General features: G+C 34.8%; 1 protein-coding gene across 1 annotated transcript in view; it reads right to left on the bottom strand.

Moving 5' to 3' along the window:
• LOC150096266 (calcium-activated chloride channel regulator 2-like) overlaps nt 1-19914 on the bottom strand; it is a 65172-nt gene extending 45258 nt beyond the window's left edge. The window contains exons 1-3 of the mRNA XM_090408830.1: nt 19704-19914; nt 14064-14373; nt 13541-13715 (exon numbers count right to left, since the gene is read on the bottom strand). Of these exons, the coding sequence (XP_090264956.1) occupies nt 13541-13715; nt 14064-14373; nt 19704-19856 (638 nt within the window). The 5' untranslated portion in view covers nt 19857-19914. The remainder of the gene's footprint in view (nt 1-13540; nt 13716-14063; nt 14374-19703) is intronic.
• Between the last annotated feature and the right edge of the window lie 6837 nt (nt 19915-26751).

Below are 26751 nucleotides of genomic sequence, written 5' to 3'. Positions count from 1 at the left end.
TCTTGTTTCGGAGATTGTAATATATGTATATATATTACAAAGTTTTGTAATAAAAATTTCTGCTACAATGAAGTTTGACAGAATCAACAATATTATTACTACCTTATTTCTGTTTCTCGTGTGGGAGAAAAACGGTAAAATGTCACTCTTATAATTATATCAATGTTATAATGGCAACAATAGTAAGAAAAAAATCATTTGCACTTTCTCTTCAAAACACAAAGAAAGAACATTGTAAATTCAGCCAGTGGAAAAGAAAATACTACATATTTTTTTCTTCTCTTATCTGATTTTTTTTTTCTTGTAGTACAAAGAAGAAATCACTGCATATAACATGGAGTATGCAGGAGGGAAAAAAATCTGGAAATTGGTTACAATATAACGAATAGAGAAATCATGTCAGAAAAAATTATTCACGTAAGATTCTAATATCATCAGACATAACATTTTCTTCTAGATTAGATATCTAAAGTAACTAAACCTTTGCTACTATTTTACACTAAAATGAATGGGTATGTTCCCCAAGTGATTTGCGTTTGTAACAGTTGTTTTGAGATCGATTTATGAAATAAATTCTCTGAAATATCTGCAGATTGAATAGGTCTATGCTCCCCCCCCCACCACAAAAATAAAGGTTATGAAACGCATATGCACCTTTTCTTTTAAAATAATTGACCTCTTTTTCAAGATAATTGTATGCAATAATTTCTAATTTTTCGATAATAAAAGTGAAGCTGATCATTATAAATTAAGAAATTATTTTGGCATAAATAATGTATCAACATGTAGAACAATTCACATATTTGGGAAGTAAACTGACATATGACTTGGACTGAAAAAAAAGAAATAAAGATCAGGATTGTAAAGGGAAGAACAAATCTGAAGGCCGTGGATAACATCTAGAAAAGTAAAGTGATCAGCCTGCAAACAATACTAAGAGTACTGGAAACATGCATCTTCAGCGGTGTACTGTACGGATCTGAAACGTGGGTAATAAATAAGGAATCAAGAAAAAGAATTTGGCATTTGAAAGAACTTGTTACAGGAAGATTCTAAGAATAGGATGGGTACAGAAAATCACCAGTGAAGAGCTCTATCAGAAGATACAACCAAAACATAATCTAATGCAGAAGATTATAAAACGGAAGCTGCAATTATTTGGACACATCTGTAGAATGAGTGAGGACCAGAAGATAAAAACATTTATGTTTGGTATTTTGGATGGTTTAAACAGAAGAGGTAGACCATTCAGAGAATGGATAGACGATATAAAAGACTGGTGTGGGATGGTTGTACAAAAACTGCGACACTTGCAGTGGACAAAGAAAGGTGGAAGAAGATAGTGAAACAGGCATCAGACATCAACGGGCAGTGAGACCATGGTTCGTGATGATGATGATGATGTAAAAGAAATGTCAGTATTTCTGTTAGGATATCTGCTAATCAACAATCGAAAAGGAAACAAGACATTCTTGATGTATTCTGCACTACAGTTTGAGGCACTTTAAGTGTTCTCTCTTGTTCTTTCTCAATAGCACTGAGAATAATAAGCCTTTAGCTTTTCCTCCAGCTAAGAGGATATTACCAAGTATTTCTAAGACGTAGATTATTTCAGAAATAGCAACCAACAGCAGAACTAGTAATATTTAGATTTTTTTAAAGAAAAACAGACAAAAATAATACTACTGAACTTTCTTTTGCATGGTATGCATATAAACAATTTTGCATGGCGAAAATATAGCATATTATTTCTAAAATTTCAAATTTCAAATAATTTCAGCAGACAGTAGAACAGCTGATTTTAGATTGCAAATAAATAGTACAGAATTAGAAGCTTCGCGGTATAATCTGATTGTCGTATATCTTTTGTCAAAACGGTAAAATGAAGTAATAGATTTTGAATACTGTCTGGAAAAGCTTTCAAAACTGTAGAAATTTATAGTTATGCAATTGAGTTCCAGGAGAGGATAAGGAGGGGGGGGGGGGGGGCATTAGAAAATCTTCAAAATGAGCAAAAATTTTGAATCATTCCGTATATGATATTTTTCAAATTATATTTTCAACATATCTACGAGGATATGCACTGGATATTATCGTAATGTGCATAATACAAATAAATAAATAAATAAAAGACGAAGGCGAAGAATCACTGCTAAAATATCATTGAATATAAATTTTTGATACAAAAAAGACTCACAATCGGAAACCGAGTAATGCAATTTAGCATTTTAACATTTTCTTATTTTTTGTCTTTATGAACAACAAAGAATCGTTTCTAAAACTGAAATGTGATGATTCATATAATGCTATTTGGCTAGGAACGAAAGCAAAAGGACATATTTATTTCAATAAATATTATTTAAAAATATAAATATTTGATATAATATTTTCAAAGCAAACATTTGAAAATTCTGAAATTCGAAAAAAAATTGTTTCTATATTATGAGTAAAGTGAAAGAACAATCAGTGCAACTCTTCCGGTGCACTGATTTGTAGAATAAAATACACCAAATTTACTATCGCTAAATAGATTCATTGCAAAGGCTGATCGGTGATCATTTCAGGATTGATTATTTTCGCACATGTGAAATTCGTTTCAATTTTTGGGAAGAGACACAATAAATCCTTTTAGAGGCAAAAAAGGTCAAATATCTTAGGACAGTAAAGGAAATTCTAAGCAACACAATAGATGTAAAGACAAGGGGACACAAAGGTCGCTCAGCAACAGTTAATCCACTAATGGCTATAGAATAGCCGTTTCGAGGTTAACAGCGGAGAAAGGTAAACGGCATGATTAAAGGTAGAATGCCAATGAAGTTATGATCCATGAAAAAAGCTAGGGAGAGCTGACTATTTCATCCACATCAGCCGGATGGGGGGGGGGTTAAGCTTAGGCCGTACAGCCTTTCCTGTGTTTGTATTCCTCTATAACACGTATGTATTCTCTTCATCAGTGGCGCACCCAGAGGGGGGACCAGGGGGGGGCCAAAGAAAAAGGAAAAACCACTAGAAAATTTTCCAAAAATCTTTTCCTAATTAAAGTTAATTTTTAAAAATTTATGTTGTGTCGTGTCTTCTATTTCTATACTACTTATGAATTAGCGATCATTGCAGATGCTCAGTCATAGGTTATATGCGATGCGTAGTGTGTATTCTCAATCATCTACTCAACTCCCCTGCCCCCAAGATTAAATCCTGAGTGCGCTACTGTGTCAATATATGTAAATATAAAAAGGAAAAAAACATTATGAGAATTTCTTTATTGTTTAACACAAAATATGAAGATTCAGATTTTTCCTAATACATTGAATTTTTTTTTTGTTTTGTTTTGAAATGAAATATTTTGCAGTAAATACGTTTAAATCTTTCAAAACTTGGTATAGGTCATCTGTGACAGATTTATGAGCATTGTCAAGCTGTATTCCCAGCGGCGTAGGAACATTTTGGCATTGGGGAAGTTTCCAAGGGCGCCAGTGACCTGCTGTGTTACCAAGTGCGTTACATTGCAACTGTCTAATTGTATATTACGAATAGTTATGAATTTGTCTAGACTCTAGAGAGATAAAAGTTTAGCTACGCTGCCGAGTGTTCCACACACACACTCAGATAATCTAATATAGCAAATACTGGAATGATTATTTCCGAATGAGTGGTAATCTCAGCTGTGCTGTGTAATGTTATTAATGGTTGAAGAGAATGGGAGGTGGGGGTAATGGTTAACACTTTGCTAAATTCAACTATGAAACGCAGTCGCGTTTTAATACAGTATCATAGGTTTCAGAAGTTAACTCTGCTATAACATAAAAGTGACCGGTATATTGATTATACAGACAGAGCTTACGAGAATACAATCTTCGGCATTGATCGAAGTTACCTTAGCTTCCTCTACTCAAAAGAACACTTAAAATAACTTGAGAGCTTATGGGGATTGTATTTTCGAAATCTCTCAGGTCAAATTTAGGAAACTTTCATAGTTTCTAGAAATATTCGTTTAGAACTCATTTTGTATCTTAAATAGCCACTATTTCTATGTAATTTATTATTATACAATTTCTTGGCTTGTGACATTTTTCATTTACCTTTGGAAAAGGCGCCATAATTCTAAATTTTTTATTTATTTTTTTATCCCAACGTATGATAGATCATATGGATTCATTCAAGTGCCAACAATCCGGAGCAATCCGCGACCATTTCAGCCGCAAGAAAGAAAAAAAAAAAGAAAAAAAAACTATTTTCCTATACTGATTACTGTGAATAACTTGCGTGTTTCTCATTATTAATGTAGTGCATCCATAGGCATGCTTTTAAAGCAGTATGCCCTAAAAATCAGCCATTGTTGAAGATTCATTTTATTCATCTGTTGCTATATGCAGGGATTATAAAAATTAAGATATTTCAGAAAGGAAGCGCATCGGTAGCATAGCATGATCATTGGAGCTTTTGAAAAATTCGTAGCTATGCTCCTTTTTTAAGTGTCCCATTTTCAATAAAATATCGTGTTAGTGGCACCCTTCTGACACCAGTCCAACCATTGCGTTTCTACCTCTGCATAACGATATATCTCTTAGCCTTAATGGGAAAACGTTTCTGTTATAACAGTCGAAGTTTCCCATGGTAGCATTTAGGCAAAATAGGCAATCGCCTAGGACACAAGCCATGAAGGGGGCAAAATTTCAAGCTATGTTTTATTCATACTTTACTAAAATATCAAAATTAATCTCACACATCACACTATTTAACTCTTGGTTCTTTTTTGTTTTACCTAAATGATTTAAACTTACCGCTATTTAAAATTCAGTTAAGATAAATATTTTAAAACGTTCACATTTTAAAATATTAAATTTCGGTATTTTATAACTTTTTTTTGTAAATGAATTATAACAGAGAATTTTCAAATTAATTAAAAAAGAAAATTAAAAAAAAGTCCTATTAATTTAACCCGAAAGACAATTTTATTTTGTTTAATGTCAATTAGAAACATTTTAGTTTATGAAATAAGGGGCGCACTTGTACACTTTGCCGAGGGCGCAAAATAACCTGGCACCGACAGTGGTAGTACGTGTGATATAACACAAGTTAACGAAATAATTTTGTTACGAAAGATGAACATTGATTTATTTGCCAAGCAACTTTCGTTTACAGTAGCTTGACTTTAGTTATTGTTGAATTAGAACTTCGTTTGAAAAAAGAAATCGGCAAACAACACTGATTAAGTCAGCATGGTGAATACATTTGCAGCGAAATGAATAACCGGTGTGAAGGAAGTTTGGTTTTACAATTTGAAGTGCCATGGCGTTTTTATAAAAGTGGAATGCTCAAAAAAACATAAGCTTATACCGAGAGGCATGGGGTGGGGAATAAAGAAAAAAGAAGACCATGTAATTGCTTGATGTGATAGCCAGAAAAAAGAAAACATCACAGAAATAAAGTGAACAGGAAGTTAGATAGCTCTAACATAATAACTGCCGATACTCCTGTGATTCATTTACCAAGTTATCATTTTAGTCACCTTTAAAATTATCGTGAATTTTTATTTATTTTATTTTTTCCCTCTAACTCTTTAGAATAGCAAAGTGGACACTATCATCTGCTTATTACACATACATACAGAGTATATATTTTAATTCTGACCATTTTGAATTGCATTGTCTTTTAAAATTTGAAATGCATTTTTTAAAATTTTTAATTTTTTTTATTTTATTTTCTGAAACAGTACAACAATTATTATTTATTATTTTATATTTTTTTGAATGGGAGGGGACTTAGAATTTTCCATTTTATTGAAAGGATTTAAGTTATGCACAGTTTAAGAAAACAACGTCTTTCCATTAGAAGCAGACTTAATGCAGCAAGTCAAACTACCGTTTTTGTTTATAGTTTGTTCTGATAAATATTTCTCCTTGCTTTGGGAATCTTCTAAACAGCTAACTTCTTTTGTTTGTTTGTAAGACATTATTGGCGAAAATATTATTTACTACTTTTTATTTATTATTTTTATGTTTTTTAAACTGATGTAACCAAAAAGCTTTAGTGATTATGTTTTAATTTAACGATAACGCGAGAAGCATTTACAGGCCCCAAGTTTAGGGATTTGGGGCCAATAATCCTTCAAACCAGTCTTATGACGTTTCGCTTTATGAAGATCCGTCTTAAACGACGCTTTTCGATTATAACCAGCGCCCATTTATACGATGGGGGGGGGGGAGTTCTGATGATCATCCACAAAAAAAATCAATTAATTTTATGTTTTCTTAGATTAAAATTTTCTTACATTTTAGATTAAAATTTTCTTAGATTAAAAGAAAAAGAACAAATTATCACAATTTGAAACATGCGGTTAAAGGATTTTAAGATATGGTCTTTCTTATAACAGTTACTTTAATATAATATCATTTTTTTTCTAGGTGATTATTAAAACATTCCAGCCTCCCCACCATACAATACAGCAGCAGCCCATAGATGGTTTTTTTTAACAACAATTTCTCCTGTGAACCAATCGCTGCGCGCTTCCGTGGCTGTTTTCAATTAAAACATTCATCGGTTGTTACCTGTAGCGCCCTCAGGATTTAATCTTGGGGGGGGGGGGAGTTGAGTAGGCGATTTGAGAATACACACTATGCATTGCATATACGACCGATGACTGAGCATCTTTCCTTTTTCTTTGGAGACAGCCCCCCCCCCCCCCCCGGGTGCGCCACTGCTTGTTACATCTCTTTAGGTTTGGGTGTTTCGAAAGAAGTCGCGTTACATGACGTACTAAGAATAAAATAATTAAATTTGCTGAGAATGGTGTATCGTAGAGAGGCCATAGGCTAAACTTACTTGGCACTACTGTTGTTAGATTTGTTAAAACAAAATATAAAGTTCTTAGTCAAGTGGGGGGGGGGGAAACACTGGTTAATATTACAGTTATCCGTAAACGTGATAATCTTTTTGACGAAATGAGAAAACTTTTAATGATGGAGATTGGTATGTAAACAGGTCGGCGTGTTCCTTTTAGCCCTGCGATTCAGAATAAGATTTACGTTTTCGAAAATTATTCTAAATAGTTCTTTTGCGTAACTGACGTAGACAAATGCTTTATTCACGTCGTTTACGCACATACATGACTATCTAAAACGTTATTTAGCCATTACATGCATTTTCTGCATTCTGATAAAAAAAAAAAAGGCAGTGGTTCACTATACGGAGGTGGTCTGGAACCTAACATGTCGTACGACCGGGTATGCGTGTGTTATTATTATTATTATTATTATTAGACCTCCCGGGAGTCAATGAATCATATCGGGAGGCCCTCTATTACATACAGCTCATCATATTGTGGCTTGAATGCATTCACTGTCTTCACACCCACTACACTTCCAGGCAACGCATTCCAACCACCCTCAAACTCAACATCATTTACGATCTTCTTATACAATGTCCTCTTGTTCTCCCCTGACTCCACCCATTCTATGAAAAATCTGATACTCATTATTCCGATAATTATCTTAGATATCTTATAAATAATTTAGATATCTCAATGACGTCCCCCCCATGTCCTTTATCCACTAGACTCTACAATGGCATTCCCTGAAGGTGTGTTCATGCTCAGCATTCCAGAGACTAGAAGCCACCATTAGTCAATCGTCTTTGAATCTTTTACAACATATCTTCATCCATTTGAAAATCAAGTAACAAAATCTTGGCATATTAACCCATATGCGGTCTGAATAAAACTTTATAGAATGGAGTCATGACAGCTTTCAGTGCCAGAATGCGCTGTGCAGTCCTCACAATTTTAGCAAAATATCTTCAACATTTCAAATCCTTATCCACTAACATCACCGATGTTGGTGGATAAGGATCTGAAATGTTGCATTTCCTCTAAGATATCTCCCCACCATTCTATATTCTGCTTCCCATCTGTGCCTCCCATACTATTAAATCTTGTGAGGGTGTGCGAAATATTTCTGATAACCACCGTGAGGGAATTGAGTTAGAACCTCGTAACTTACACATTATTCTACATATTCCTCGTGAACTGTTATACACTTGTTACAACGATGCTGCCATTTCGAATCCTCTATTAAAAAAGTCTTTCCCTTTTTGCGTAAACCAGTCCTCAGCTGCAGATATGAATTCATATTTGTATTTTTTTTAAAATTTATTTGGGAATAGGAAATAATCAGATGGGGCTAGGCAGGCCGACCCTACAGAAGGTTAAAAACTTGCATATGCACGGGGCGTCAAATTTTTGGGGGTGGCAAAATTGGCCTAAAGTATACGAAAAATAAATCATAAAAAAAGTCATTTATTCCTTCTCTGTTGAAACCAGACTTCAGGAAGTCGTTAGTTAAATTTTTACATAATAAAACTTCATTGTACTGTAGATATTTTTAAAAATCATAATAATTAAAAGAATGTAGTGTTAAACGGTTAATTCTCTCTTTCTCTCTCTCTCTGTAAAAAATATAGTTTATGACCATTTTTCATTAACTTATGAATTTTTATTAGCCAATGCTGCTATTCAAAATTTATGAATTAAAAGAGTTTTTTATTATTATTATTTTTAATGGGAAGTGGCGGCAAAATATGCTACTGAACAGGGCGACAAAATTTCTAGGGCTGGTCCTGGAGCCAGGTCTGCTGAATATGGTGTTTGAGGTAGACATTGAAATCCCAAGTTGTATATTGACTGTTGGATTTTATAAGCAGGTGCATTGTCCTGCAAAAGCAACACGCCTCTGCTTAGTTTCTCACAACATTTTTCCTTCAGTAACTCCTTCAATTCCTTCAGAGCTGCTGTAACAGTTTCACCTTTTTTGAGTTACTTGGTAAGGATTACACCATCCATATCCTAAAAGACAATGGCACGAACCTTCCCTGCTGACTTTTTAGTTCGAAACTTCTTTGGCCATGAAGAACCTTTGTGTCTCCACTCCATTGACTGTTGTATGTTCTCTGGGTCATAGTGACGAAGCCATGTTTCATCAACGGTCAGAATACGAGCTACAAAATTCGCACCAGATTTCTCAAAATGATCAAAAATCCCTTGAGATGACAGCACATGTTTTCTCTTTTGGTCGGCATTCAAACCTTTGGGGATACTTTGGAGAGTATCTGCATTTCCAGATTTTGTTACATAATGATAGCAACTCGTTCCCTGGATGTCTCCAGAGTCTTTGCGGTGTGTTTGGCTGGCATTTGTTCATCAAGGATCATGGCATGCACTGCGTGGAAGTTTTCAGGTGGATCGCTGTGGAAGGTCTCCAGTCCAGGATGCCCAGCTTTCAATTGTTGGTTATACTGGAAGGCACAGTCCCTTAAATTCTCACCCAATGTTTGGTGAATCTCAGTTGCAGACTTTTCTTGCAGCACGAAAAACCTGACGGCCCGCACCTGTGTGTCTTCGAATTTCTTCAAAACCACTAACATGTTTTCTTACATATCCTAAATGAAAAACAATAATTATTACGATTTCAGGAAACATAGGTGTTAAAGGGTTTTAGATATGGTCTTCCTTGTGGTTTATATCAGAATGCTTTAACATCATTTTGTTCTAGGTGTTTATCAGAACTTTTCAGCCCCCTCCCTCCCTCGTACAGCTTGTTACTTTCAACTGGTCTTTCACCACACAACTAGTGACTTTCTCTTCTGAGATATCGCAAAGACACATGTTGATATATCAACAAGTCCTACATGCTGATTGATATCGAGTTTACCGAATTCCTCATGTATACCTCCAACTCGCTTTCCATCAGTGTTCCTCCTCCCTCCCCACTGACCTCAAGTTCTGTACGATGTTATTTTCACGAGGATGAAATCATTTATGAAATGTTCATTTGACATCTCAACTATATCTGCCTCGGTGGATATCATTCACTGCAACCAGTATGCCCCGCAAAAAAATCGCCCTCACAAAACAATTAAAAAAAAAAATTGCACACACATCTTCACCCCACATGCCTTATAATTCATTTTTCGGTGAACTGTATTTTCGATGAATTGTTGTTTTTCATCAATTGCGTTTCGATGAATTGTGTTTTCGATTAACTGCTGATCGGTGAATTGCTTTTTCGGGGAATTGCCTTTCCGATTAATTTTTTTCGATGAAATGATTTTCGATGAATTGATTATTTGGTGAATTGCTTTTTCGATAAATTGTCGTTCGATGAATTGCGTTCGATGAATTGTCTTTCGGTTAACTGTTTTTCGATGAACTCTCCAGACACCGATTATTATAGCGTACAGACAACCTATGAAAACGGAAATGTCGTGTACTCTTTGGGTTAATTTTCTACAAACTAGCTTTTCCTGCGCGTATTGTAATCCTCCCATTGTCAAAAGTGACTTTCAAATGCAATGCATTGCCTGTCATTTATCCATTGACGTTTCATCCATCAGTGGAATGATGGTCCAAAATGTGCATTCAATTTCTATCTTTGAAACTGCACAAGCAATGGATACATTTTACGTAACTCACTCATGGAGTGGAAATGGTAGATGATTTTAATCGTCTGATCTGAGACCGCCATCCTTCTTATTCGCCATGATTAGTTAGCTGGTTTGGATTTTGTTGAACGCAAGGATAACTAAGATAGGGATAACGCCAATTTGGCATGGCGCCAGTTATCCTGGCGCCATACCAAAGGTTACAGCAATACCTGAGGTAAAAATAAAGAAAGAAAGAAATATAAAAATCTTACTTTCAAGCAAATAAAGTAAAAAGAGTTAAAACTGAAAGTTAAAGTTAATTATAAATATAAGATTCATTTCATTTCGATTACCTTTTCCTGTTTGGATTAAAAGTAGATTAATGTTCTCCATGTCAGGCGAATAGCCTGGCGATGGATAGGAGGAATAGGGTATACTGAAGGGGAAAGAGTAGATTATAGAGGGGAACATAGATATAGGGCAGAAATGGAAATACTCCACATAGCCTTCAAGTACTCTAATAGCATATGGGTCATAAAATAAAAAAAAAGTTGGCTGATAAGGCCTTATAGGAAAGATTAAAGTGAGTGGATCTTCCTCAAAGTAGGGGAAGAAGAGGATAGATCCAGGTGGGGGGGGGGGGGCATGGGAGTGCCACTTCCCTTACACTCAAGATAATTGCCCCTTATGACCCTGTTGGTCCATGAGTCCTTATTCAATATATTCGGACCATCCCATCATATCTGGTGGGCTCACCTGTCCGCTACCCAGGGGACGCACTCTCTAGAGGTCACGGGGTTCCCCGAAATGAATCTATGGAAAACGACCCTGGAATGAAAAAGATAAAATGAAAATGGAAACGACAAAATATAATACATATAGCAAACTGGAACGTAAGAGGAATAGCATATAAAGAAATAGAATTAGACCAAATATTAAATGAAAGAAATTTTAAAATAGCAGTAATCACTGAAACAAAAAAAAAAAAAAAGGGAAAGAAAAAAACTAAAAGGAACCATGAGAACAGAAACATTTAATGTAATATATTGTGGAGTGGACAGAGACCAAAGAGAACAACGAGGTGTTATGATTTGGATTCATAATTTCCTTTCAAAACAGTTAAAACACTATAAATTATGGAATGAACGAATAATAGAAGCTAGAATAAAAATAGATAGATAGAGATTATTTAACAATAATTGGTTTATATGCTCCAGAAGAGGGAAGGGAAGAGAAGAGGATAATATTGAATTTTATAATCAATTACAAACTATATATATAATAAAATAAATAAAAATATTATATAATATTAGCAGAAGACTTAAATGCAAGAATTGGAAACACGAAAATTAATAATAATATAGGAATATATGGAGAACATACTCTAAACAGGAATGGTAAAAAATTGATTGACTTTGTAGTTTATAATAATATAAAAATAAAAAGACCCCGGCCTTCTGCCTAAAATTATAAAGAAAAGAAGAGAACACAATTTAGAAACACATATTGCATTTATTGACTTCGAAAAAGCATTTGACAAAGTTAAAAGAAACATATTATTTAACATATTAAAAGAAAGACAAATAACAAATAATATCCTAAAAGCTATCACAAGTATATATTATTTAACATATTAAAAGAAAGACAAATAACAAATAATATCCTAAAAGCTATCACAAGTATATATGAAAATAATCAAATACAGATAAGATTAAATCACGAGCTATCATATACGAGAGAGAAGGGGTCCGACAGGGATGTCCCCTCTCAGCAACTCTTTTTAATATCTACTTAAATGAAATAATAATAAAATGGAATAAAAATTTACATCAAGGAATTAAACTTTCTCCCACAGTAAACTTAAACACTCTCCTCTTTGCCGACGACCAAATAATAATTACAAATTCTGAAGATAAACTACAGAAAGCTATTTTAGATATAAATGAGATATCCATAGATTATGGTATGATAATATCAACGGAAAAATCAAAAACGATGGCATTTAAAGGACAAGATCTAATAAGAACTAAAATAATAATAGATAACAAAATTTTAGAACAAGTGAATTCATTTAACTACCTAGGATATAGGAAAATGAAAAATATGTAAACGTAAAAATTGCGAAATATTTAAAAATAACAGGTGTAATTAACTCTATATTTAAACCAAACCTAGTTCAAAAACAAACCAGACTAAAAGTATATTCTATTCGATCACAAAAGAAATGAAGAAAGTATGAAAGAATTAATAGAAAAAATTAAAGAATATAAACATAACTGGATGAAACATGTAGGAAGAATGAAAACAGAAAGATTACCAAAACAAGCCTTAAATTACAAACCACTAGGAAAAAGAAAACTAGGACGTCCTCTAAAGAGATTCAGCGATGACTGCTATGGCCGGAATAGGCGACTCTAGGTCTAAATCCTTGACAAGCATGATAATGATAAATATAAGATATTTATATAATTAAATATGATCATACATATATCTCTTTATTAGAGATTAGAAGTCTCAAATGGCTTAGGAAAAAAAAAAAATTCGACGTTTGGTTTCTAAGAGAAAGGATTAACTCTTAGCTTACTCATGCTACTTACAACTTCTCGCGGTATGGTGTGGTTGGATTTGCCATAAAGAAGTACGGTTTGCATTGGCTGTTGCTGTTTTTTTTTTTTTTTTCTGTTGCGCAATTTAATGCACTCACGCATATGCGCATATTGTCAGATATTACGAGACGTGACGATGATAAAAAATATTCTTTGTTATATTGCTAACTAAAGAAATGTGACTTTACGCAAATAGTAACTTGTCATCTGGAAGTATAGTTCATCAAATATAAATGGTTTTTGATCAAATCTCGTATTGGAGATATTAGATCAACATATTTATTTAAATATCTTTTTTTTTTTTTTGAATACTCGGCATCGACTTAATTCTGACGTCCAGATTACGAAATCAAGCAATAGGTGCTTTTCTTTTCTTTTTTTTTTCTATAGATAAGATACGCGTGAGCAAAAACTAAACCATAGCTAATCTAGCTTGAACGGGAAATTTAGATTACGCATCCTGCTGATTTACAACCAGCACTAAAAAATAATTATCCGATTATAAAATTCCAACTCACCTCGTCTCGTAAACAATCTCATCATTAACACAATCGGTTACTAGGATTGAATCATTGCTGTTCTGAATTCTTCCAGGAATCCCATAGTACAAAGGATATCGCTCATCGCCAAGAAAACCATGTTCGTCGAAAACTCCATATCTGTAATGGGCCCATTCGTGAACCAAAACTTTACCTGTAATAACGGCACATATATGTTTATTAGATTTGAAAATAAATATTACAATTAAGAACTAAACTGTAAAAATGCTCAGAATGTCTTACTTTTCACATATTTTTATTAGCAATTAACATTGATCAAATTGACAGACTATAAAATGATAAGCTTGATTGTATATGGTTAGATGTTACGCCTCTGTCGAAATTATCAAGATTCACAGCAGTGACTCAAATCAAATAGTTAGCGAATTCGGAATTACTCTTCCTACAAGAATATCATTACGGCCAAAATTTGACCTGTTTAATTATAGTTTTAAGTTGAATATTAAAACGAGAAATGTATTTTAAGAGATAAAATAATTACCTTTATCATCAAACTCTTTAGCATCGTCCGTGAGAATAAAATCATCCGGGAAATAAATAAATAATCCCTGTTTTCCACAGCCATCATGTTGAAGAGTAAATGGAATGTCCCCGAATGCAGGATTGCTGGGCCCAATTTGGATGTCAGCCTTCTTGAAAATTTCCAGTTCAGCGGGATATACAGAATCGGAAACAGGTTCCCATTTCTCTAGCAGATTCCAGGATTCTGGTATTAGAAATATCACATTCTCGAACAAAAGTCTATTATCGGTAACTGTGAAAAGCACATTTGAAGCAGTTTCGAAAAGATTCTACAAAAAAAAAAAAAAAAAAAAAATATATATATATATATATATATATACTAGAAATAATATTACATGTATTCGATTCTGTTAACGGCAATTACTTTCACATCGAGTTATCATTTGTAATACAACAACCAGAGTTGTGTTACGTGCGTTGTGTGTTAAATTTCTGCCTAGTTTGTTCTTAAAAACGTTCGCATAGTTGCAATGTAAGTTGGAGTCGAATGCATAATATTCTCAAGTAATGGAAAGCATCTTACCACTGAGCAACCGAATCGCCTATTTCGTTCTTGACAGTATGCAGCAGAATCTATTATTGTTATGGAAACAGGAAAGCATAACGTTAAATCAGTCAGTCGGCAAATGAACAATTCTGTATTATATAGGTATTTTTCTTATTTAAGACTCAAGTCGGTGACTCCACGTACCGAAGAGAACTAATAACTGTTGTTATTACAAGAATCATTACAAAAAGACAGAGGATGTACAGAAGATTGTTGTTGTCGTTGTTTTGTTTTTGGACCGGCGGAAGCAACTAAAGTTATTTATGTCCATAAATTACGTGTGTTCTTCTGGTCTATTTGACTGTTTTGCGAGATTAACACCAGATAAATTCTGTGAAGAACTCTGTTCTTCCATACCAGCTAACTAAATTCTTTCGAGTCTTAGACGGGAGTTTTGAGGAATCAGGAGTTTGGTTGCAATTAAGAAGCGGCCACTTGGCTAACATCATTGTTTTAATGGTTAGGAATTCAATTACCCAATAAAATACTAACAAGATCATAATAGCAGCAGCAGCAACAACAACATTAATTATTAAAAATAAATGTCGCAACGCGTTACGGTTGACGAGGCATTGCCTACAAAGGCACAAACACCACGATATGTCTTAAAGATTTATATATGCTAATTCCATTATCAGTTCTCTTTAGCAGAGAACCTCGATTGTATACGAAATTTCGTTTAGTTATGGGAATCTCAAAATCCCACATGAAAACTTTATCTCCTTTATCTCTTTCGCCTGTAGTCGGTATAAATGCTCACGTATTTTTATCGTTTCGAAGTGCGCGATTGTGACCACCTGTTCCTATCATTTAATGTTACACTTCCTGTTGTCAGTCATATATACTCGCATTTGTGATTATGACTGATTGGAATTAAAGATGGTATGAAAGAATCTCGTCTAGTGAAGATGCAGTAGTGGGTTTTTGTTCATGGTGGATGCAAGCTCGGAAGTGTGTTTCTTGGGAAAAGATGGACGTGGTCATTCATATAATCTGTTCTCTCAATACAGAATTTTAATTTATAAATTATAGAGGTCCCTTCCAAAATTCATTCAAAAAATTGTCCACTCCAGTCTGAACATCGATAAAGAACAATTTTTGATCTGTTTTCGTAAATGAGTTTTATCAGTTACTTATGTGTAACACGGCACTGACGTTTAATCAGTAAGAATGGAAGACGCCTACGTATATTTTTTATACCACAGTATAAAAAAGATCCATGTAGTACAGTACGCTATCATAATGTAGTCTAGTGTGGTTGGTGCAGACAATAGCAAAAAGTCATGAGAAAAGGCAATGATATCACGAAGTTCGAAATGGGCATGATCGTTGGGGCAAGAACTGGTGCTGCCATCTCTGATATAACACTCTTTGTTGGCTGCACACGGCTTGCGTTGGTTGAGGTGTGCATAAAATGATTCAAAGCATCACGGAAAGTAGATACTCATTGTGGGCGAATTCAATGTCTCTCGTACGGGCTAGTTGATAGGCGACATTGCAATAGTTTTGATGCCCACAATATAACATGGAAGTGTAGAATAAAGTCCCAGAAGACGATCCATCACAATCCTATACCTATGGGCTTTACAAAAAAAACTGAATACCGACAAAATATTCTCTCGAAGAATGTTCTCTATTGAAAGCGGCTGCGGAATGCCGGCCGAAACCATCATGCACAAATTTAGACCAGTAGAATTACTGTTTTGATTGAGGCTCCCTTCGCTCCCTTGGCGCCTATTAACCAATGTATGAACGGAGCCTCAATCAGAACAGTAATTCTACTGGTCTAAATTTGAAGATATCACGGCTACATCCACAACGATGTCATTATACACATACCGGCCACTGAATTAGAAACCTTTATGCAAATATACGTAAACGTTGCTTACTCATGCACAATACTTGATCTCGTACGTCACCACGTGTTCTAGGCAACTATTTAAGAATGCTGTTGTCAGCAGTATTGATCGTAATGAGAAAAACATAGGATCTTTCAGAGTTCGATAAAGGGTTTATTGTCGATGCTCGTCTGGCTAGAGCCACGAATTTTGAAAACAGAAGAGCTGACTGGTTTCTCAAAAGGTGAGATATCCCGTGTGTTTAATTCTGTAAAAATAACCCACATTGTTTATCTAGGAGGCATAACTGTGGTATTAAGACAGTCTATCAGGAACGAGATCGCCGTCGTTTGAGAAGGCTTGTACGGACAAACAGAACTTCTTGTGTGCAGCAAATGACTGAAGCGTTTAATGAAGGCTGTTCCAGGCTCATATCTCACTGAACTATGAGCAGGGAATTGAAGAGAATCGGTACTGACAGTCGCGTGCCTATACGTAAAATAAGTTTCTAATTCGGTGGTCGGTATGGGTAGATCTAGTGAAATCAAGTTATAAAATTAAGACAGACCGTTATCAGCGCGAAGTGCAATCCAACAAGTAACCATAATTCAATGTTATATTAGTATATAATATCCTGAATAATAAAATGCATCTAAAATTGCAAACAAATTGAATAAAACAGGATTTAACTGAATTTAAAACAGATAATTATTAATTATAAAAATTTTAAATATTATCAAAAGCAAGACATAATGTAATTAACATTTCGGATAATTATATATAATTAGAAAATTGCTTTAAGATAGTGTATGAAAGGACTTTAAATCATAATCTATGATTTAAAGTTTCTGTGGAATCTTTCCAACCAAAGGGTGGGAAAGACTCAGATTCGAATCTTATCTCTGACGAGAGGGACTTTTATCAGGGGCTTTCAATCAAAAGGTGTTAGCTGGTCTCATACGGAGTTGAAAGTTTTTTTCTCCTAGAAACTCGAGTTTGTCTTCCCTCGAACATATATCTACAGACATAGGATACTAACTGCAAGATGGAAGAGATTAGAGCCTCACCATCTTGTCTTTCTATCGCACATTATGGATCTCGGGTGGAGATTCATATTAGTCAACCTCCTGGATGGAGATGACACTGGACAGGAGAGGATAGTGCAACTGGAAGAACTACATAGGACATTGCATCCTTTAGTGAAAATATCCGAGTTAATTTCTCGTTATGGTGACAGAAATCTTCATATGGGCATTTTTCAATTGACGATGAGTTAGCCGATCTCATACGGGAGTAGCAGGGCTTCCCTCCGAAGAAACTCGAGTATGTTATCACGCAGACAAACAAAATATTAGTTGGCGTAGTGTATGGCTGTGGTGTAAGAGCCCTCCAACAGTGAATCCTTGGATTCCTTGAAGATGTCATATGTGATGATAATACTAATAATAAACACTCATTTCCCTAGTGCTTCCTCATTATTCTACCTTTTTCTATCTTCATTCCTCTCTTCTCTCTACAATAACCATGCTCTTCAACAACGAATGAAGACTTCCAACTGTGATGCTTCTTTGAGCTAAAATACCCTTCTAAATGTACGGCATAGTGTGTGTTCGGGAGCTAATTTTAATAATTTTAGGAAATAATAACAAAAATTATTATTTCCTAAAATTATTGCATACTTTATAGATCTTAGGGAATTGTAACTTTACAGGAATTAATACAAATGTTTTGGAAGTTCATTAATTCATATATCACTTTGTTCAACGCCCTTTGAAACGTGTAGAAATAACTAAAATGAAACGTAAATTTTTCCTATTGAAAATGATTTTCTCAGTACTGAAGTATAAAATAACTTCCGGTTTCACTTTCTGTCTGAAAGATAATGATTTATGATAAATATTCATTCATATAAGGCTTTTCATATGATGTAATTAAAATATTCAGCTTATTACGCTCCTTATACTAAAGGCTTTCTTGCATAGGTACTTTTCTAAAACTAACTCCACAACCAACACTTTTGGTACAAGCAGTGACTAATTGTGTTTATTTTAGTTTAGTTTATTTCTCTTTTTTAAATGAGAAATGTTTTGTTTTGTGTAGCAGACAAAGGATTTTATTTCCGGTAATGTTATTATGAAAACACAAGTGAATATGACCTTCCATCCGAGAGAAAACGAAGAAGAAAAAAAAAAAAAAAAAGCGTTAGTCACAACCAGAACGAAGTATGAGCACGACTTAATTATGTTACGAAAGACCCCCCCAAGGTCCTTCAGAACTGTACCCAGCGAAACCGATCGTGTCCTTGTAGTTACGCGCAGGTACGAAGTTTAAAATTTTCTGTTTTGGACTCCCACTTTATGTCATAAAATGGTCTCCTTTTGGTGTCAGTAGATGCGCTGTAATGACCCATCAACGCTGTTCTACCTCTTATGTGCTTTCCTGTTCTACCGACTGGCAACCAGCCAGTAGAACTGGGAAGCAGTTAGTCAATAGTGCCTGCTACCTCTCAAATAGGAACGCCCATGATATGAAGAATAATAGTGCTAGTCGCTCTTAAAGTAGGCTTAGACTGAATGCTTGAATACGATATGTAAGTTATAATCAGTCCACATGAAATAGTCCTACTGTGCGAAACTAACTCAGGTAAATAGACTCATTTTAAAACAAGAGCAACACGCTAAATAACTTTGTATACGGCCGACACAAAGCAGTATAATAAATAAATACATCAAATTACATTACAAAAAATACCGATTATAATTTTTGTGAACTTCACTCAGAAGAATCAAACGCGGTTTTAGTTCCTAGTGCTAAGCAAACATGACACCGCTTACCGATAACATTGAATATTCATTTTAAAGGCTATCGAGTTTCTGATCTCACTGAGAGTAAATAGATACTGTTGATTACTTCACATAAATTCTTGAACATTTTTTTTTTAAAGGACAAGTATTAGTAATTAAATTAACCTGTACAGAATCATCTCGATACCGATTGTAAATATCGTTTGCAATGTAAGTAAAAACAATTCGACTGTGTAGTTTGATTTTCACTCACCAGTGTTTTAAAATGAGCATTGGTTTCGGAAAGGGAGAAACAGCATTAGACGAAATACTAATTGAAATATAAATTATATAAATTTATAGTAAGCTGATAATTATATTATACACCAGTACTATGCAAACATAAACTGATCAAATTATCTAAAACTCACCTTTGTATCGGAAAGTAAGTCACTCCAACGGCTTTCTATAATATCAGGTGAGAAAGCCACCACTATCCCTTTATAACCGTCGTCTGCTACGGTTATGAGATCGCCGTCAACACATACAACGAACAAAATCACTGGAAAATATTTCAATTGCATGTTTTTTTTTCGCAAACGAACTTAGTCTGCAGTTCAGATTTCTTGTAAGCATTAGCTGAGGTGTTATTTAGTGAGATGTTAATGCGCATGGTTGTTACTGATATATGTTTATCACGTTGCTAGGTTCTGTAGATAAAATGAAACAATATCTTACTGATAGTATACTACATAATATGGCTTTATGTGACAACTGGCTGACGTGTTGTGTTTCGGAGTTTAAATCGCATATGTGTTAGTTTAACAATTAAAGGAAGTAATGCATGACGACTGTAACAGCTTATTCTACAAAATGACCCGGCATTCCTTCTACTGACACCATGCTCAGTGTAAATAATTTTCTAGTGAATGGTACGATGTGAACCAATATCCACGTGACCTTAAATTCACCTCGTAAACCTGCGAAGTGTTTGTATTACAAACGAGGGGAGAAAATAAATATCTTAGGCACAAGCTGGCGCGTTGGTCAATGACGGATTACTCGCGCTGTCTAGCGAACCGTATTGGATTTTAATTTGGATAATATTATAAACAAACCCTGTTTATTTCCACTGTTTTGTAACTACGGGTATTGAATAAATAAACAAAAAAATTGAAATTAAAAAAATAAATTAAAGTTACAACATATGTTGTAATGTTTATCGCTTTTTTTTTCATGACTGTAAAAGTATGCTGAAATGGTTATAATCCAGGAATGTATACTACAAAAACCTGTTGTTGTATCATGGAATAAATTTGTCAATAAAGCCAGTGCGGATATTAATATTTTCTTGCTGTAGTTCCAGAACCAAAAGTAAACGGAAAAGCCAATTATCTGATATGAAATTACGTCATATCTCGAAAATTCCTCAACAAACACATACGAGAGTAAAAATAAAATAAAAATCAAGAAAAAAATAGATTTATCCATATATGACAATGGAAAGAAGGGAAGAAGAAGAGGAGTTGTGATAGGAAGGAGAAATTTAGTTTGTTGAAGTGTTGATATGTAGGATCAACATGAGGGGGTGTACTTGGTCAGTAACGAGGTTACCTAGGACACACCACTTCACCTTGGTCAACTGATATCAAGTAGTCCAAGGAAATGCCGGGGAAACATATCTTACTTTGCATAGTGGTCATGAAATTCGTGGCTTTGGCGTCCCGATATCTTTGTCCTTCTGACCGCATGAAATAATAGAAAATAATAATAGTCGAAATAATAGAAATAATAAAAAAATAATAATAGAAAATAATAGTCCCAAAATAATACGATGGGGCCTCTCCGGTATAGACATCTACAGAATACAGACAGATGATTTTTGCTATTACAGTCACTAAATAACTTTTTTTTTTAATTTATATTCGAAAAAATTCTGTACATTATGTAATAATGGAGACAAATTCATTATAGCTACATTTATGCATTTTTTTTTCAGAAGACGCTCTCCAAATTTTGTCCCCCCCCCCTCTCTCTCTTCCCTGGGATCTCCTTCACTGTGGTCCATTCCGCTACGTCACTGAATTCTCACACGATGCCCCGTTTCTTCAGCATTGTCGTGTCCATCCAATACTAATGTTCTCTCGTCCATCTTAGCCATAGCTGCTTTATTGGGACTGGTGGGTGCCCTTGATGTTTGCTATTTTATCACGTTCGGGACAATATCCAATGTCAGATACATCCCTTACAGATTGTACCACACAGTCATTTGACTTGACGATCCGATCTGTTTCATATACTTCTTGCACTGATCACCTGTCTCAGGCCACATGCCCCTGATTTCGACTTGAAGTCTTCTATCACAACATTCTGGGGACACAACATTCAGGTGGCCATCCTAGTAGGACAACGATTTCCGAGATGCACTTCTCGGCACCGTCTGACTCTCGCTTTTCTTCCCGTCGAAGTCGCTCAGTTCATAATCTATGGCCACCACACAGACATAAATGCACAATGACCTGGAGGCAATCGCGGTCACACACACACACATACACACACGTGTGTGTGTGTGTGTGTGACCGCGAAGAACCTTTATAAGGCGTCCCTATAAAGCTTTTCAACTAAAAGTGAGTTAGCCAGTTTCAATACGGAAGTTGCAGGATTTTTCCTTCCTAAATCTCGAGTGTTTCATCCTTCAAGACAAGTAGACAGGCCAGAACACATACCGACATAACAGATACTGCAGATTAACTGCCATATCGTAGCATTTGTTGTTTCAAGTTATTTGACTGTTACCCAACCCACCCATCACCCCCCCCCGACACACACACACACACACACACACACACACACACACACACACACACACACACACACACACACACACCGCAGAAGAATCTTCTGAAATTTGCCAAATTTGGAGCAATCCATGAAAACTTCAGGGGTTGATTCCTTGAATGATTTTAAGTTAAAAAAAAAAAGTTCGCATGAATTATATTTTATATATTAACATGAATTTTATTATATGATTTTAAGTAACAAAATTATATTAACATGAATTTTCTTAACATTAAAATTTATACCGGAATGACGGATATGGCAGCTATAAGAAAAACATATTATTTTATGACATAAATAACAATAAAGCTCTTATAATACTTCTGCAAACTATTTTCCTGTAAACGAAAACAAATATTTAATGTATATATATATATATATTAAATACATCCCCCCCCAACACACAAGCACACACTACGAACAGTTTTAGGAATTTCAAGGTATTCAGATATTCGCTGAGCACTTGTTGCATGATCGCGGTGTACTGGTCGAAGCACCTTATTCTGAATCTAATGATTAATGTCACGTTCCGATACAACATTAAATGATCTAGTTTCTTGCAGACGTTGGTGTGCATCAATAAAAATTTGCCGATTCCGAACAAATATGGTTGGAAAATCTCCATCAGTATTCCTCAACAGAGGCCGCGTGTCTGTCATAAAAACTAATGTGGATGTCACAATCAACATTTTTATAAGGATTTCTAGCAAATCTTTAGTGCATGATACTATATAGTAGTTTAAGGAAATTGGCAATGCTGACAATGCATTAAAATAACTATTTTTGACCATAATGGCATAAAAGACAGCTATATGGAAATAGAAATATTTTCTGGAGACTTACAAAAGAATCTCGGTGTTCATTCAACAAGAATTGCCAGTATGAATAAATTGACTTGGTAATGAAATAATTAAGTTGAATAAACATTTTTTTTTTACTTCTGCAGTTATTTTTTGTATAAATGCATAAACACTAATATCAGAAATTATACACTCATATAAAGAACTTGGAATTGAAGACGTAAGAGGACATTCAATTTAAGAATATGAAATATTCTTAAATTAAAAAATAATAAAATATAAATAATAAATATAATAATAATAATAATAATAATAATAATAATAATAATAAATAAAATAAAAAATAAAAAAATGCAACAAATAAATAAATCAGTTAACACCTGTTATTTCCTTATATGGAGTAGGCGAGGCCTTTATACCCTATCTAGCTTTTGGAGACCGAGTGGGCGGTTCAATCTCCACCGGTAGCCAATCAGAGATAGCTGGCCCATGTCTATCACTAATTATAACAGCCACCGATGAAGAGGCTGGCAAACAAGTGCTGCCATCTCTAACACTAACATGATATGTCACTGTCTGAAATAATGTGGGTACTTCGGTCGATTTTCTTGAGTTTACGAGATGAAAAACCCGAGTTTCCGGGAGGAAAAACCCACTTGCCTGTGCCAGAGATCGACTAACTCGGGAACTGATCGAAGAAAGGCTTAGAAAAAGTTCCTCCACTCGGCGACAACACTTGAACTTAAGTCAAACTTCTAGCGACAAAGCGCAGTGAACGCAAGCGTCACTTCCACTGAGCTACACAGGCCCTTAAAAAAAATGCAATATCTCACATATTTCCCAAATATTAACAATATGTGAAAATATTACATTAATAGTACAACTATCCATAATGATAAATTATAATCAGTTTTAGCTATTATGCATAAGCTTCGTTTTCCCTTGAAAATCAGACTGCTTGCTAAAGGATATCTGACATCAGTTCAATTTTCACGGTATTTCCCACACTGTTCATTGATGAAATCGCAGAGAGAATAGAATCGCAGCCTATCGGCGAAGTTATCAACCATCGCTATAATAAAAGGCAATATTCGCTCCAAATAGATGAATGGCGATTATAGTAGATCTTTTATGGCCCATAAATAGTATGACACCTATCCATAGTTCTCTTACAACATAACAAGATACTGAATGTAGAAATAATGACAAACTTTATTTATTAGATAGGGATAAAAAAAAGACAAATAAACACACAGGAATAATAAAATAAACTTTATTTTATTATCATGCAGTTAGACTTTTATCAGACTAATATCGCAGATTTTCAGAGTGCTTACAAATTCACGGATCAATAGGCATTGTGCAACTCAAGATTTCGCACAGCCAAAACAACAGGCAGGCTTTAGAAGCAACTTCAGTAAATGATCCATATTCCACTTGTACGACAGATTACTGAATGGTGTAATGAATACCAACTCCCATGACGTCTTGGTTTTATTAATAACGAGAAAACCTTTGATTCAGTAAAGACTTGTGCCATGCTTAACAGATACTACGAAATCGACACGTGGATGAACCATATGTTAGACCCATCAAATCAGCATACATCAATGCAATAACAGTTCATTTCAATGGAAACATTTCTTGTGGGGAAATACGAGACACGACAAGGTGACCAAATTCTTCAAACTATTCGTAGCTTGTTTTCAAAAGAAATATTCAAACTTCTTGATTGGGAAGAAAATTATCAGAAAATAAACAGAGAAAGATTTAAGCCACTTACATTGACATATGGTTGTGAAACATAGACATTAATTGTAAAGGAAACTTAAAAACTAAGAAAACTACATTTATTAATGAAAGATGCATATGCTTGGTATTAAGACTGGATCACAAAAGGAATTTTTGGATAAGAAGTCAAATCAAAGCCTATCACGTTTATGGAAAGAGCGAAACATCTACAGTTCCAATGGGTTGAGCATATCGACGACAACACCAATGCTGGATAAAAGAAATACAAGATTCAATTCAATGGAGAGAAAAAACTACAACGATGACCAAATTATGGTGGATTGATAAAATCATTAGATATGCATCTGTGTTTAACACAGGGAAAAAATACAATTGACAGTTTTAGTCAACTTGGAAAAGCCTTCATCCAGAAGTGGATCAATAATGATTGATGATGGTGATTAGACACTAGTGACACATTCCCTTGGTCCCCACATCCTGAAGCGGGCCCCCTACCTGTCACTCAGGTTAAGGACAACACATTGCTATACAGTCTACAGGGTTTAGGATCAATTAGTTTAAATGATAGCACAAAAGTAATATTTATTTAAAAAACTACCAACATCTTCATAATACAAACTAATAATAATCTTCAAAATTACTTCGTATATTTTCTAGCTTTTTACGACGCAAATTTATCAATAATGTCAGTAAAATCAACTTGCTTAGCCAAATAATTTTCGATGCACAAAATTGCTAAGTGATTAAGTCGTTCTTGGCTACTTGTGCTTCTTTGCCATGTTTTTAATGAATTTGCCATTCTGCTGAATGATCTCTCAGCTGAAGAAACAGTAACCGGTATTGTGCAAAATAGTTTAATGGCGAGGCAGATATTGGCAAATATACCTTGCAGGTTTTTGTCATAAATTGCGTTCAGAAGTCTCACCGGACTTGTTTCTGTGCCCAAAACTATCTTAAGAATACTTTTAAGTTGAAAAATTTCATTCAGTAATTCTGACTGGTCTTTTTCATACATATTCACAAGTTTTGCTGCTTTTGCGATAAGTTGACCATCGTCCAAGTTGTTGAAATTTAAAATAGGTGAGAATAATTCACATATATTATATGCTGCTTCAAATCTTGTTTAAATTATTCATAATGAAATCCAATACCGGATAAATTACGAAAATTTTGAAATCTTGTTCAGGTTCTACAGTAGTTTCTCGATTTTCGCAAAATTCAGTTGCACACCGATTTCTTCAGCAACTGCTTTCTTCTTGAACAACACTTTCCCACGAGTGACGTAAGTGTTGTATCTCTTGCACTAATTCTCTTATAAGTGCGGACTCGACACCTTAAGAGATATTCCTTTACTTTGTATAATAATGTTCATATTGTCAATGTTTGCTAATATTTTGTGCCAAAAGACTGCCATTAGCATACGTTTATAAGATCTGAAATATTTTTTCAAGCCTTTAATCGCGTTCAGTGTTGAAGGAGTTAATTCTGTGTCCATCTCTCTCCGAGAATGGCATCTAACACAGCAAGTACACCGGGATGTACTTGCTAAGATGGATAATGGGTTGGAAACGATTGCAAAAGCTAGTAGTCCCTCTCGGCACATATTCATTCATATTTTGTAAAGGTTCTTTTTGTCTTTTGTTAGTCTCACTTAACTTGCCGACGCGACAAGACGGGCCCTCTAATTTCGGGCCCCAGGCTACAGCCATGTCAGTCTCCCCCCCTTGTGGGGGGCCATGCACTTTCCACTCGAGAATCAACAAACATTAAAAGACTCGGGATATTTTGAGAACTATACTTAATGTAGTGAACACAATTCGAGCAAAACCGTTAGGCTATACTCGTTATTCCGTATACATCTGGCACAGCAGATTGGACAAATGAAAGCCTAGATGAAGTGAACCATAAAATTCGAAAATTAATAAGCATGAGGCATGCATTAAATCGGCCAGGTGATGCTGATCGACTTGCAAGAAGAATAGACAGACGTGGTCTACTGCAAGTGAAACAAACTGTTGAAAAAGAACGTCGAAAACAATACTGAGCAAATGTTCCAAGCACTTTCTCAAGGTCTTTTAAAAGCAACAGA

This window comes from Typopeltis vanoorti, chromosome 19 (assembly GCF_054136105.1).
Source record: "Typopeltis vanoorti isolate ZY-2024b chromosome 19, IOZ_Tvanoo_1.0, whole genome shotgun sequence".
Classification (NCBI taxonomy): domain Eukaryota; kingdom Metazoa; phylum Arthropoda; class Arachnida; order Uropygi; family Thelyphonidae; genus Typopeltis; species Typopeltis vanoorti.
Note: the sequence above shows the minus strand (reverse complement) of the source record. Positions and strands in the feature narration are given on the sequence as shown.